This window comes from Acartia tonsa, chromosome 15 (genome assembly GCF_053477335.1).
Source record: "Acartia tonsa isolate MP-2025a chromosome 15, ASM5347733v1, whole genome shotgun sequence".
Lineage (NCBI taxonomy): Eukaryota > Metazoa > Arthropoda > Copepoda > Calanoida > Acartiidae > Acartia > Acartia tonsa.
In genome coordinates, this window is record NC_137274.1 from 14884168 (window position 1) to 14896680 (window position 12513).

The following is a 12513-nucleotide window of genomic DNA, read 5'->3' on the forward strand; positions in this document are numbered from 1 at the left end:
TTTTATATTTAATCAGGCATTAATTTGTAATTTCTTTTTTTTAGAAAAATAATGGCAAATAAAAAACAGTTAAGGCCATAATAATAAGTCATTTTCTTTTAATACGTCACAAAAAAGACGTATTGAAAATTAACGACATATCAATGCAACCTTTTTAAAGAAACAAAACCACTTTAGTAGATGCTGGGATGTTCCTATCTTTATATGTTTCTATCTTTATATTTTTCCATCTCTCTATCTTTTTTTCTTACTATCTGATTTCTGATTATATTTTTATGCAACTTGGCTACTTTTAAATAATCCTTTTAAAAGCGAAGCTTTTCTATAATTAGGGTCGGTCCGTCCGTACGTCCGTCCGTCAGTCCGTAACGGATATCTTTTTTCGTTAATTTTGGCATGTTAGAATTGTCCTATCGATTTCAAATTTTGCATGGTGATTCCTTTAGTAGTTAGGTACGATTTAAAAAGCGTAGCAACTCTATAATCATCACCAAAATGTCCGTACGTCCATTTTAAACATGTTGATTTTTTTACTTTTTTAACAACAAATTTTTATGTGATCTAATCATCCGATTGATCTGATTTTTGGTATATTAATTCCTGGGACAACAAAGTATAATTTAATAAGCGAAGCAACTCTATAATCAAGTCCTAAAAATGTAAGTATGTCCATAAACATTATCCTGAATCAAGCAGTTTTTCAACAAATTTACTTACAATTTTGCTTTGACTCTTATACATTTATATTATGATTATTCAGTTATGACACTATACATGTGTTAATGTCCGTTTGTCCTACCGTTTAAGTGCTTCGCTTTTATGGATGTTGTCATCCTTGTTATTATCAAAAAAACAAAAAATAAATAATTTTGTCTGTCTGTCCGTTTGTAACGCTATGGGGAAAATGTGATTTTTATAGCTGTTATTCAAGATTCTTTTAATTCAGTATATAATCTACTTTGAACATTGGTCTGACTGTAAAGCATTTAAGAACATAAATAATTCTCTAGAGGTGATTAGAAATGTTGCCTAGGTTTGAGTCCCATCTTGCTTGGGCCAGATAATTACTTTTCCACTTCCGATCTGAAACAAAATACTTGAATTTAACAGTTATGCTTTATCATTTTCGGAATCACTATTCCAGTATGGCTTTGAAATGATTAATATCTGCTAGATTAGAACTGGTTCACAGCCATACTGAAAAATCATGTATAACAACGTAATATAGACAATTTTCCATGAATATTAAAATAAAATGATAAAATTAATACTAGTTCAGTTGGACTGGCCTTCAGTTAACAAAAATGGTCAAATCATATAATTTTTCATTTTAATATCCGCGAAAAGATGTCTATAATACGATGCGCGCGATAAATAATTATTCTAAAAATGCAATAAAAATACATTTTATATGATGAAAAAAGCTAAAACCCCAACATGTTTAAAATCTCTTACAGGAATCATTATGCAAAGTTTGAAATCGATGTGAATATATTTTTTACATCTGACTGTTGAGCTACGCCTTTAAATGACAGACAGACGACAAGCAAAGTAAAGTATAGAGTAGCTTCGCTTCTCAAAATAATTATGAAAAGCAAAAATAATATATGTTTTTGCTTTTCACGTACGGGCTTTTATAGAGTTGCTACGTTTTGTAAATTTTTCATTAAAAGAACAATTCAAACAATCCTAAATTAACGATATTACGGACAAAAGATCATTTTTGTATTGAAGCTTCGCCTTTCTCTAATAACACATTGCTTTTTCTACAATATTATAAAAAGTTTAAAATATTTGTTTTTTACTTCACTTTTATTAAAAGCGAAGCTTTCTATAATTAGGGTCGGTACTTCTGTACGTCCGTTAATTTAGACATGTTAGAATTGTCCTATTGATTGCAAACTTACAGCATCCTGTATTTAGGCAGTTTAACAATTTACTTGCAATTTTGTTTTCCCTTATATATAAATATAAATAAACGACACTCTACATGTTCATTTGTCCTACCGTTTCAGAGCTTCGCTTTTATGGATGTTGTCATCCTTGTTTATATCTAAATTAAAGTGTAATGCTTTCGCAATCTTCAGAAAGACACTAATTTTTTTTACAAAATATTTAGAGGATTTTTAAAAATATTCTTAGGAGATTTTTCAACATATTTAATTCTTAATAAAATTATTTTGTTGAGCTAGGGGGGGGGGGTTGTTAAGGGGTAAGGTATCAGTATGGTCCGATTAATTGATGTACATTCGGTAGATTACATTTAGGGGTTGAAACGTTTGGACACACAACTAAAAGAACCATATTCAATAAAAATCCCCCAAAGTATTTCAGCCAACGAGTAAGAAAAACGTTTTAATAAAACTTTGGGGACTAGTGTAATAAACAAAGTAAAGAGATTTTACTATATATGATATTTATTAATGGCTGCGCTCCTAGTATCAGGGAGCTCTTTATTCTAAGGATTACGGAAAGTAGGAAAATAGCTTAAAACCAATTTAAAAATAAAATTTAAATAGTCTAAAGCCATCCAGGGACCTATGAAAATAAAATAAAGAACTCAATCTGTTCAGTAAGTATCAAAATCTTAAGCTACAGACAAAAAAAGCTTACCACTTTATATAATAGTATTGCGTATTGCGTTTTGAAGATTATTACAAGAATTTTAGAGAATTTTTTAAAAAGCGAAGCATTTATCATACAATGAACATTTATATTCATTTTAACTTTAATTTAGGCTTATGTTAGATAATTAAAGATGAATTGATAAGATGATAAACAAAATTACCCTATTTGTAGATTAGTTTGTAGAATTTATCAAAATTCAATAAAAATACAAATTTACAGTCTAATCTCACTCCCTCCCTGGAATCAAGAATTGTCCTATCAATTTCAAACTTTGTATGATAAATGATGGTTCCTGTACAATTTAGAAAGCCTAGCAATTACAGAATAAAAGAATCAAAGAATTTGGATTATAAAAAATCACGAAACCTATAATTATACAATAGTTATTTCTTGCATTGTATTGTAAACAGCTTTCCGCGGATATAAAATGTACAATAAAACCTTTTTTAGTCCCGAGATGCCGAAGGTACGGACTAAAAAATAGTTTTAATCTTATAATTGTACATTTTATATTCGTAGAAAACTGGACATAATACATAGTTTTTTTTGTATGGCTGAGAACCGGTTCTAATCCACCGGATATTAATCGGTATCATAGAAAGAACTTGATTGATTTGATAGTTATTCAAATGTTAAGCTTCATATAGAAAAACCTTTCTACTTTATATAACAGGATTTGAATATATGAAGCTTATACATAAGCGCTAAGATCTTGCAAACGGTAAATTGTAAAATGGGTTACTGTGATGGTTTTAGGCTATTAATTGTCCCTTCTCCCCTAAATTCAAATAATACTTGTAAAATATAAAGAATATATCTATTCTTTTTTTAAAATGGGTTTGTTGTCTGTAGAAAAAGATCTAAAAATTACTGGTCCGTTTGAATTATGCTTTTTTGGGGAATTTTCTGAATGTTTTGGGTACTTTCCTACAAAGTGCGTGTAGAACACCAAACCCCTACCCCCAATCCCATTTTTCTTAATTGAAATGGAAATAATGGGAAGAAGGAAGGGTAGTTTTATCCTAGCTTAAGCTTTTTGGGGGACTCTAACCCTGCGGGGCCTAAGCAGCTTGTTTTATTTATTTGTGTTTATTAAGAATTCTGTAAACGACTGGAACTTAAACTTTGTCAAAATATACTTAACATGTATTTTAATCAATATATTAGGTATAAATTATCTGATCACTTAAGTTTAAGTATATGAAAACTTGTTATAAAACTAACTAAATCTAAATCCAAGATGGCGGCCTATGAGTGCCAGGTATGATGCGTGTGTGGTCACTTCACAACAATGAAAAAACGCGCGAAATGACTGAACTTAACCTCTACTGGAGAGAGTTGCATAGGGCCAGCAAGCTGGACGTGGGAGTGTGTATGTGTGTGTGTATGTGAAAGTCACTTAGATAGGCCGTGCGTTTTTTGGGGCTAGCCTTATGAGGATATGTCTTTGTGTGTGTGTGTATGTTTGTGTGTGTGTGATTGTTCATGAATTTAAGCATAAGGCCAAAATTATACAGGGAGGAAGAAAAAATTGCAAAAAAATCAAACTTTTTTAATAACTTATAATTTAAATTAGTTTAACTTTAACAAAACGTTTAATAAAATAAGAAATGATGTATAAACTTTTCAGGGATCGTAAAGGATAAGACGATGGAGAAAAATTTATAATGGATGATGCTTTACAAAATTTCATCTTTTGTATATTAAAAGTATTGGTTGAAACGTTTGGAAACTCAACTTATCGGTCGGTCGGTTCGTTCGTCTGTAATGGGTAGTTTTGAATATCAAACTTGAAAATATGATTCCGGTAACATTTAGGTATAATTTCAGAGGGTAACAAATCTATAATCATTATTAAGTCCATAATAATATAATATTAGGTCCATGAAATAATTTATATCCTTGGGTGTTTTGCAAAGAGAGAGTGGGGACAATGGGCTGTTAATTACACTAGGCCCCAAAGTCTTATAGTAGCGTTTTCTTATTTGTTAGCTTAACAACATTGGGGACTTTAGTGAATTTTTATTGGTTGGTTTACTAACCCTTAACGGTCGGGGGGGGGGGGGGGGGGCGTTGAACGCCCCCCCATCCGGTTTTTTCTATCTCATTTTCTGTGTGTGAAAGATAAAGAGCCCAAACTGCTTGACTTTTTAAGTGTGGGTATGAGACATAACTGAGAGTTGAAATTTTTTGAATATCTCCATCCTGGCGGGCACAGGATGCCAGCAAACCTGGCAGGGTCATCCAGGTAAAAAAAAATTTTTTTTGACTTAAAGAAAGCATTTTATCCCACCAAAATACTAGAATATCCTCTAGTAGTACATCCTCATATTAAATACAGGTGTTCAAGTCAATTTTAGGTTCCAGGTATGATCCTGCAGGTCCTGATCCTCCCGGTCTTCAGAAATCTTTTAAAGGCTCCTGCGGCCGTAATTTTTGACTTAGAGACAAATTTTAAACTTAAGCTTATCTTACATGTCTACATAATGTATTAAAATTTCATAAAGATCCGCCGCCGTTTTCCCGCCGACCGCCGAATGCGGCGGCTGGCAGCTGCCAAGTACAGCTGCGGCCGCTGAAATTATATTTTGATATTTCAAATATAAAATTTACATAAAGATAAACATTTTCTGCAAAAAAAAAAAAAAAAAAAAAAAATTACAGCCGTTTGAAATTTATAAGTAAAAAAGGAGCTAAAAACAAAGGTTGTTAAATAAAAGGGTGAAAGAAGCGAAAATTGACCTTAACTTACTTGAGGTCGGAAATTCATCATGACACAGGGGACTTGCACAAAAATTTTTAGCCCTCTAGCTCTAGAACTGAGATAATAGGGGGGGGGGGGGGGGGGGCGACTGATTAAGGTGTGGCAAGGGGCCCGACTGTAAGGGGTTAAGTTGACTGTTCAAACGTTTCAAAAACTAATCTTAATCTACTGGTGGGTTAAGTTTGTGTATCATCATTGGAGATGTACAGTATTATATCGACCATTGTCTTATCCCTTGAGATTCCTGGGTGTTTTGTGTTATTAAGGGTGCCATGTACAATTTATAAATTTTCTCTGTGTGTTTGGGTGTTTGTGTGTGTCTGTGTGTTTAATTTAGAGGACTAGGCCCAGCGTGTCTCACTCTTATATATGTGTATGTGTTTGTGTGTGTGTGTTAATTTTGAACACTAGGCCTGTGCGTCTCACCCTTATATGTGTGTGTGTGTGTGTGTGTGTGTGTGTGTGTGTGTGTTTCAATGTCACAGTTAAGTGTACTAGCAAGTGTTTGTATGTTTATGTGTGTGTGCGTATATGTGTATATGTGTGTGTGTGTGTGTGCTGCCTATTTTCTATGCTGGACAGAGTCCAATTCTTAAAAATATGAGCTGCAATTATTCTGTAAACAAGAAAAAGAAATAGAGAGATAATATGTGATTATCAAAAATATTAAATTTCCTTTTGTAGCATGCCCGACAACATATTTATGTCGTATATTTATCCAATTGGTCTGAAATTGGGAGTACTGATTACTAACACAACAAAGTATAATATTATAACCAAAGCATCTCTATAATCAAGTCCTAAAGATGACAGTATGTCTTTAAACAACTTTCTGAATTTAAGCAGTTTTGCAACAAATTTATTTAAAATTTTGTCAAAACTTTTATAGACTTAAATTTTGCTTATTCAATTCTAACACTCTACAAGAGTTAGAGTCCGTTTTTCCTACCGTTTCATATCATTGCTTTTATGGATGTTGTCATCCTTGTTCTCTTATTTACTGATTCCCTTATAGTTCCCATAGTACATATTCACACATATCATTGGTGTTTTTTAAGTATCAACCTCTACTGGGCAAAAGATTTGAATACAAGCTGGACTTAACAACAAGGATGACAACATTCTAATCAGCGCGTTTAACACAAAATAATACAATTAATATCCTATATTATATCCTATAAGTAACTGGATGTCTGTCTTTTTGTAAGATATTGTAAACGCGCGACAAATCAAAAAAAATTAAAACTTAATTTCTTTCAGAAAAATACTCTAAAACCATTGAAGAATATAATAAAACCATTCCAGGGCCGCCTTGTGAAGCTTTTCTTAATATGGAGGACTCTATCGGTTCAGTGGTAATCAAGATCCTAAAGGATACAATTAAAATAACTTACAAATAGATAGAAAGACTGACAGGTATATGGACAGACATAAAGACAAATAAACGAACACATAGATAGACAGACAAACTGACAGACAATCCGATGAACAGATGGTAAGACAGACTGACATACAGACGGAGAGACAAACAGACACACACACGGACAGACAGACGGATAGACAGACGAACAGACAGACAGAAGGACAGACAGACAGAAGGACAGAAAGACAGATAGACGGACATAACTGACATCGTCTTAGTTTTTTAAAAAAAAAAGAAGAATACATTTAATGCGACCAAAATTAATTACAGAAAAGCTTTGCTTACTAAATATAGTGACCTAAAGGGATAAGACAATAGCCGATGATTTAATGTACATTCCTAATAATAATACAAAAAAATCTCCTTCTGTTGATTACTATTAGTGGTTGAAACGATTAGACACTCTACCTAATAAACCAACCAATCAAAATTCAAGAAAAGTCCCCAATGTTATTATACCAACTGATAAGAAAACGTTAACATAAAACTTTGGAGACTAGTATAATAAACAGCCCAATATGCCCTCCCTCCCTGACTAAAATGTAATTTAAAAAAATTTAAATTTAAAACACAAAGCAGGTTTTTAATTTAGAAGAACAATGTTATGTTCATTAATAGCACAGCACAGGATTTAAACTCTTAATGGTCCGAACCTGGAGGATCAGGACCTGCAGGATCATAACTGGAACCTGAAATTCAATTGAACGCCTATATTTCATATTAGGATGTACTATTATTTTAGTATTCTGGTAACTACCAGCCCTTTGCGTAGACGCTAGTCCTATAATTAAGGCTCGGCAGCCGCATGTTATTATCTATGTAAAATGCCTGTAATACGATGCTATATTTTTTTTGTATAGTTGAGAACCGGTTATAATGCAGCGGATATTAATCGGTTTCGAAGCCATACTGGAATGAGAATATCTAGAACGATTATACAAAGCAAAGCATTTATATAATAAAAGTCTTATATGTCAGTATGTCAGTTTTAAAGAACCTGTAATTAACGGATAGATTTACATAGAAATAATGTTTAGATATTGTTAAACGCCAAGCTTTTCTATAATAAAAGTCTGTACTACCAGCCTGGATAGCCATAAAAGAAAGTTTAGTCATGTTAGAATTGTCCTATCGATTTCGATCTTTGCATGGTGATTCCTTAATATTAGGTCCTAAGTAACAGGTATTTAGGAAGTTTAGCAACTCTATGATCATCCAGAAATTACGTATGTCCATTTAAAACATGCTGATTGTCAACTTTTTTTTTTACAAATTTTTATATTATATAATTATCCTATTCATCTGGTGTTTGGAAAAATAATTCCTAAAACAATAAGGTATAATATTATCTCTATGCAAATATGTCTTTAAGGTTAATCAATTGGCCCCGCAGGGTTAGAGCCCCCCGCAGTGGCTAGAAATAGGAGAAAATCTACTGTGAAAATACGACGAAACGCCCCTTAAAGAGCGTTGTCACGTAAGGGACTATACCTAAAGTATCTCTTATTTACGTACTTTTGCAACAAATTATTATAAAATTTGGGTCATGTGAGAGTATTTTAACAGTAGCTTTTGAGAGGTTATGTGATTACCCCGCAGGGGCTAGAACTAAGAGAAAAGCTACTGTGAAAATATGACGAAACCCGCAACTTCGTTTTTTTCCATGACCATAAATTTTGTTTACACTTAATTTTCTTCTTAGTTTTGACACTCTACATTTACAAGTGTTTATGTTTGTTGGTCCTAAAATCTGAATTTAGAGATTCGTTTTTTATGATGTTGTCATCCTTGTTAATTTAGTAAATATAAGTTTTGGGGTCATAATTCGAAGGTCAATATTTGAACTTGAAAGATGAAATATTTTTAAAAAATTTTGCAAATATTTAGGGGACGAATTTATAAATATTTTAAAAAGCAAGGCACATTAAATTTTGGTCAAGTCTGTAAGTCCGTACATTTTTTCCATAAAAGAGAGCACTTTTGTTTGAATTATCCCATTTGTTTTAAATTTTTCATTATTGTATAGAAGTTACTAGCGGCTACGCCCTAGAAGCCTTTAGAGACTCTTAAGGTGGTAGGGAGAAAAATCAAACCCCTTTTCATTTTGAGTTTTAAAAAGAAAAAAAAATATTTTTTGGAAAAGTTAATTTATTATTGGGAGGGTGGAGATACCCTCCCAAAAAATAGTTAAAAACCTTCCCTGGACATATATGAAGTGTCACTGTAAAGGAGAACCATATCAGTTCAGCGGTTAAGGAGATCCTTCGCTACAGACAAAAAAAAACTTAATATTTTTTTATAATAGGATAATAAGTAGCAATTCTATAATCAATCGAAAAATTGCAAACAAATTAGAATATTTTTCATTATATTTTAGAAGATTTTCAGAGAATTTTTTCTTCTTCAATTTTTCTATTGATTTCAAACTTTGCATTTTTAGGTACAATTTAGAAAGCGTAGCATTTCTATAATTGTTACCAGAATATCCGTATGTCCAATTTTAACATGTTTATTTTTAAAACTTTTATAACAACAAGTTTTATGTGATTTAATTATCCAATCAGCCTGATTTTTGGAAAACTGATTCCCAGGACAACAAAGAACAATATTATAAGCGAAGCATCTTTATAATCAAGTCCTAAAAATGTAAGTATATCATTAAACCTTACCCTGTATTCAAGCAGTTTGCAACAAATTTATTATCAATTTTGCTTCGACTTTTGTATCTTTATGTTCTGATTATTTAGTTCTAACACTCTAAAAGTGTTAATGTTCGTTTGTCCTACTGTTTCAGAGCTTCGCTTTAGTGTATGCGTCATCCTTGTTTATATTACCATTAGGAGGGATGTATTTGAAATCGAATAGTCGAATTGCAATACACATTAAGAACTATAAGACAAAGATCGTGGAGTCAAATGGAAGGTTGGTTATCCTCTTAGGAGATAATAACCAGGAATTAATGCTTTCTCCCAAATGCATTATTTTTGTTCTGGGCCCTAGCGCTGTAGGGCTTCCTAGTGCCGAATATAACCTAACCTAAATATAAACTATTGTAATGAACAAACGTATAAAAAAAACCATCCGCCCTTATTTTCAATTTATTTAACAAATAAGGGCGTTTTACACTGGTCAGAAGGCACTTAGAGGAAAACATTTATTGCTAAATACCTCATTATGAAATCTTTCTTTGGTTTTAGTCCTTTTTGTCGCAACGCCCTTTAAGGGGCGTTTCGTCGTATTTTTATAGAAGCTTATTATACGTTAAGTTAGGTTAGATGATTACCCCGCAGGGTTAGAGCCTCCCCTCAGGTGATAGAAGTAGTAGAATCTACTGTGAAAATACGAAGAAACGCCCCTTAAGAGGCTAGGCGTTGCCACGAAAGGGACTATACCCCTTTTTTTTCATAACAGTAACAGGATGTCTATCTGTTGTACAGTAGTATCTTGGTAACATCTTTTCTTGCAAAGGATACAACCACCCCCTTAAGAGAAATTGCCCCTAGAAAAAAATTACCCAAATAAAAATTTCCTTGTGGCCTCTAGGGCGAAGCTGCTAGTAAAATTAAAAGAATCGACAATTTTAAAAACTTATTTTTAAAAAATCTAATAACAAACATAAGAAATCTACAAGATAGATTTTAGAATTTAAGAGTTATGTAAATTTGTATGTATGGGTGTTTGTGTGTGTGTGAATAGATATATTCGTTAATTTAGGCATGTTAGAATTGTCTTATTGATCTAGGCATAAAAATTCCTGTAACAGTACAAAAATATAACCACGCAGGAAGGAAGGGGTCAGTGGTCTGTTTATTACACTAGTCCCCAAAGTTTTATAATAACGTTTTCCTATTTGTTGGCTTAACAAATTAGGAGGCTTTTAATGAAATTTAATTGGCTGGGCCAATAAGTTGGGCATCCAAACGTTTCAACCACTACATTTGATTGTAATATACAAAAGGGGTAATTTTGTCTATCATCATTTGAGATATAAATTAATTTATCAGCCACTATCTTTTATATTGTGCCCGTTCATTTGCTATGCTTTATGGCATTACCGATAGAATTATCCAATTGATTTCAAACTTGCCCGCGTAACTTGAATAATATTGTGAAACCGAAGCGTTTCTTTCACCAGACCAGTTATTTTATGAATTTGTGATTGGCGGAAATTCGGCGCACCTCGATCTTTCTCACCACTAAAATGATCTAAAGATCCAGCTCAGTTATTGTTACAAGTGTCACTGTCCAGCAATACGTAAAGAGTGTGCAAAAAATGCCTCTTTTCAAAAATTCAAATTGTGTCGAAAAATGTTATGCATATCTTCAGAACTGCAATGAACTCTAGTATTTAAAAATATAAAACGAATTCGGTGCTACTTATAGTTAAGGAGCTATGAGGTAAAATGTCCCAATTTACTTAAAACTTGACTTGCGAGTAAAACATTTTTCTACAATTAATCAAGCCAGCCATCTAAAGGGATAAGAAAATAGCTGATAAATTCGCTTTTAAGAATAAGTATGCCCATATCAAGTATCCTGTATAAGAGCAATTTTAAAGACAAATATCTTGAGTTTTTTTTCAGAATTTAAAATAATATAATGTGAATTATTTGTCTGTTTGTAAAATTTAGCCTATGCAAATGTTGTCATCCTTGTTTTTTTATGTAAAAAATTTTTATTTATCGTATCGTATTATAAACAGTTTTTTGAAAATCAATTTTATTATTTGTAGAAAATTTCTGTAATATAATACTATACATAATTTTTCAATATAGGTTAAAATAGGTTCTAATCCAATGAATATTAATCAGTTTTGAAGCAATTTTAGAAACGATTTTAAAATTAAATTTACAAAAAAATCCGTCAAATAAAAATTAAAAAATCTACCAATTATAAATGAAAATTTTAGTTTTTACTGTTGTCTACAAATATGATGATTTTACGAGAATTAACTAAGGTAAAATATTTAATAAACAAGGATAATAACATCCATAAATGTGAAGCTCAACAATATTACTGGCAAACGAACAAAATTAAGTATAAAGTGAAGCCTGGGAAAGAAGAAGAAATTTGACTGTAAATTACACTGGTACCCAAAGTAATTTAAACACATTATATTATTCATTGGCTTAAAGGCTTACGGTACTCTTATAAAGGTTCATGGAAGGAAACGAAGTATTGAGCTTCGTTATATTTTGACAGTAACTGTTCTCCTATTTCTATTTTTGTCTTATCCATTAAGACCCTAATTTTAAGTTTAACAAGGATGACAACATCCATAAAAGCGAAGCACTGAAACGGTAGGACAAACGGACATGAACACTTATATAGTGTCAGAACTGAATAATCAGAATCTAAATGTATAAGAGTCGAAGCAAAATTGTAAGTAAATTTGTTGAAAAACTGCTTTATACAGGATAATGTTTATGGACATACTTACATATTTAGGACTTGATTTTAGAGTTGCTTCGATTATAGCATTATACTTTGTTGTCAAAGGAATCAATATACCAAAAATCAGATCAATCGGATGATTGGATCACATTAAAATTTGTTGTTAAAAAAGTAAAAAAATCAACATGTTTAAAATGGACGTACGGAAATTTTGCTAATGATTATAGAGTTGCTACGCTTTCTAAATCGTACCTAACTACTAAAGGAATCATCATGCAAAATTTGAAATCGATAGGTCAATTCT

The 12513-nt window shown here is 31.9% G+C and overlaps 1 protein-coding gene across 3 annotated transcripts in view; it reads right to left on the minus strand.

Moving 5' to 3' along the window:
* LOC145306757 (uncharacterized) overlaps positions 1-1156 on the minus strand; it is a 48821-nt gene extending 47665 nt beyond the window's left edge. For all 3 annotated transcript variants that reach the window (XM_080149050.1, XM_080149051.1, XM_080149049.1), the window contains exon 1: positions 1030-1156. In XM_080149050.1, the coding sequence (XP_080005176.1) occupies positions 1030-1046 (17 nt within the window). In that variant the 5' untranslated portion in view covers positions 1047-1156. The remainder of the gene's footprint in view (positions 1-1029) is intronic.
* Between the last annotated feature and the right edge of the window lie 11357 nt (positions 1157-12513).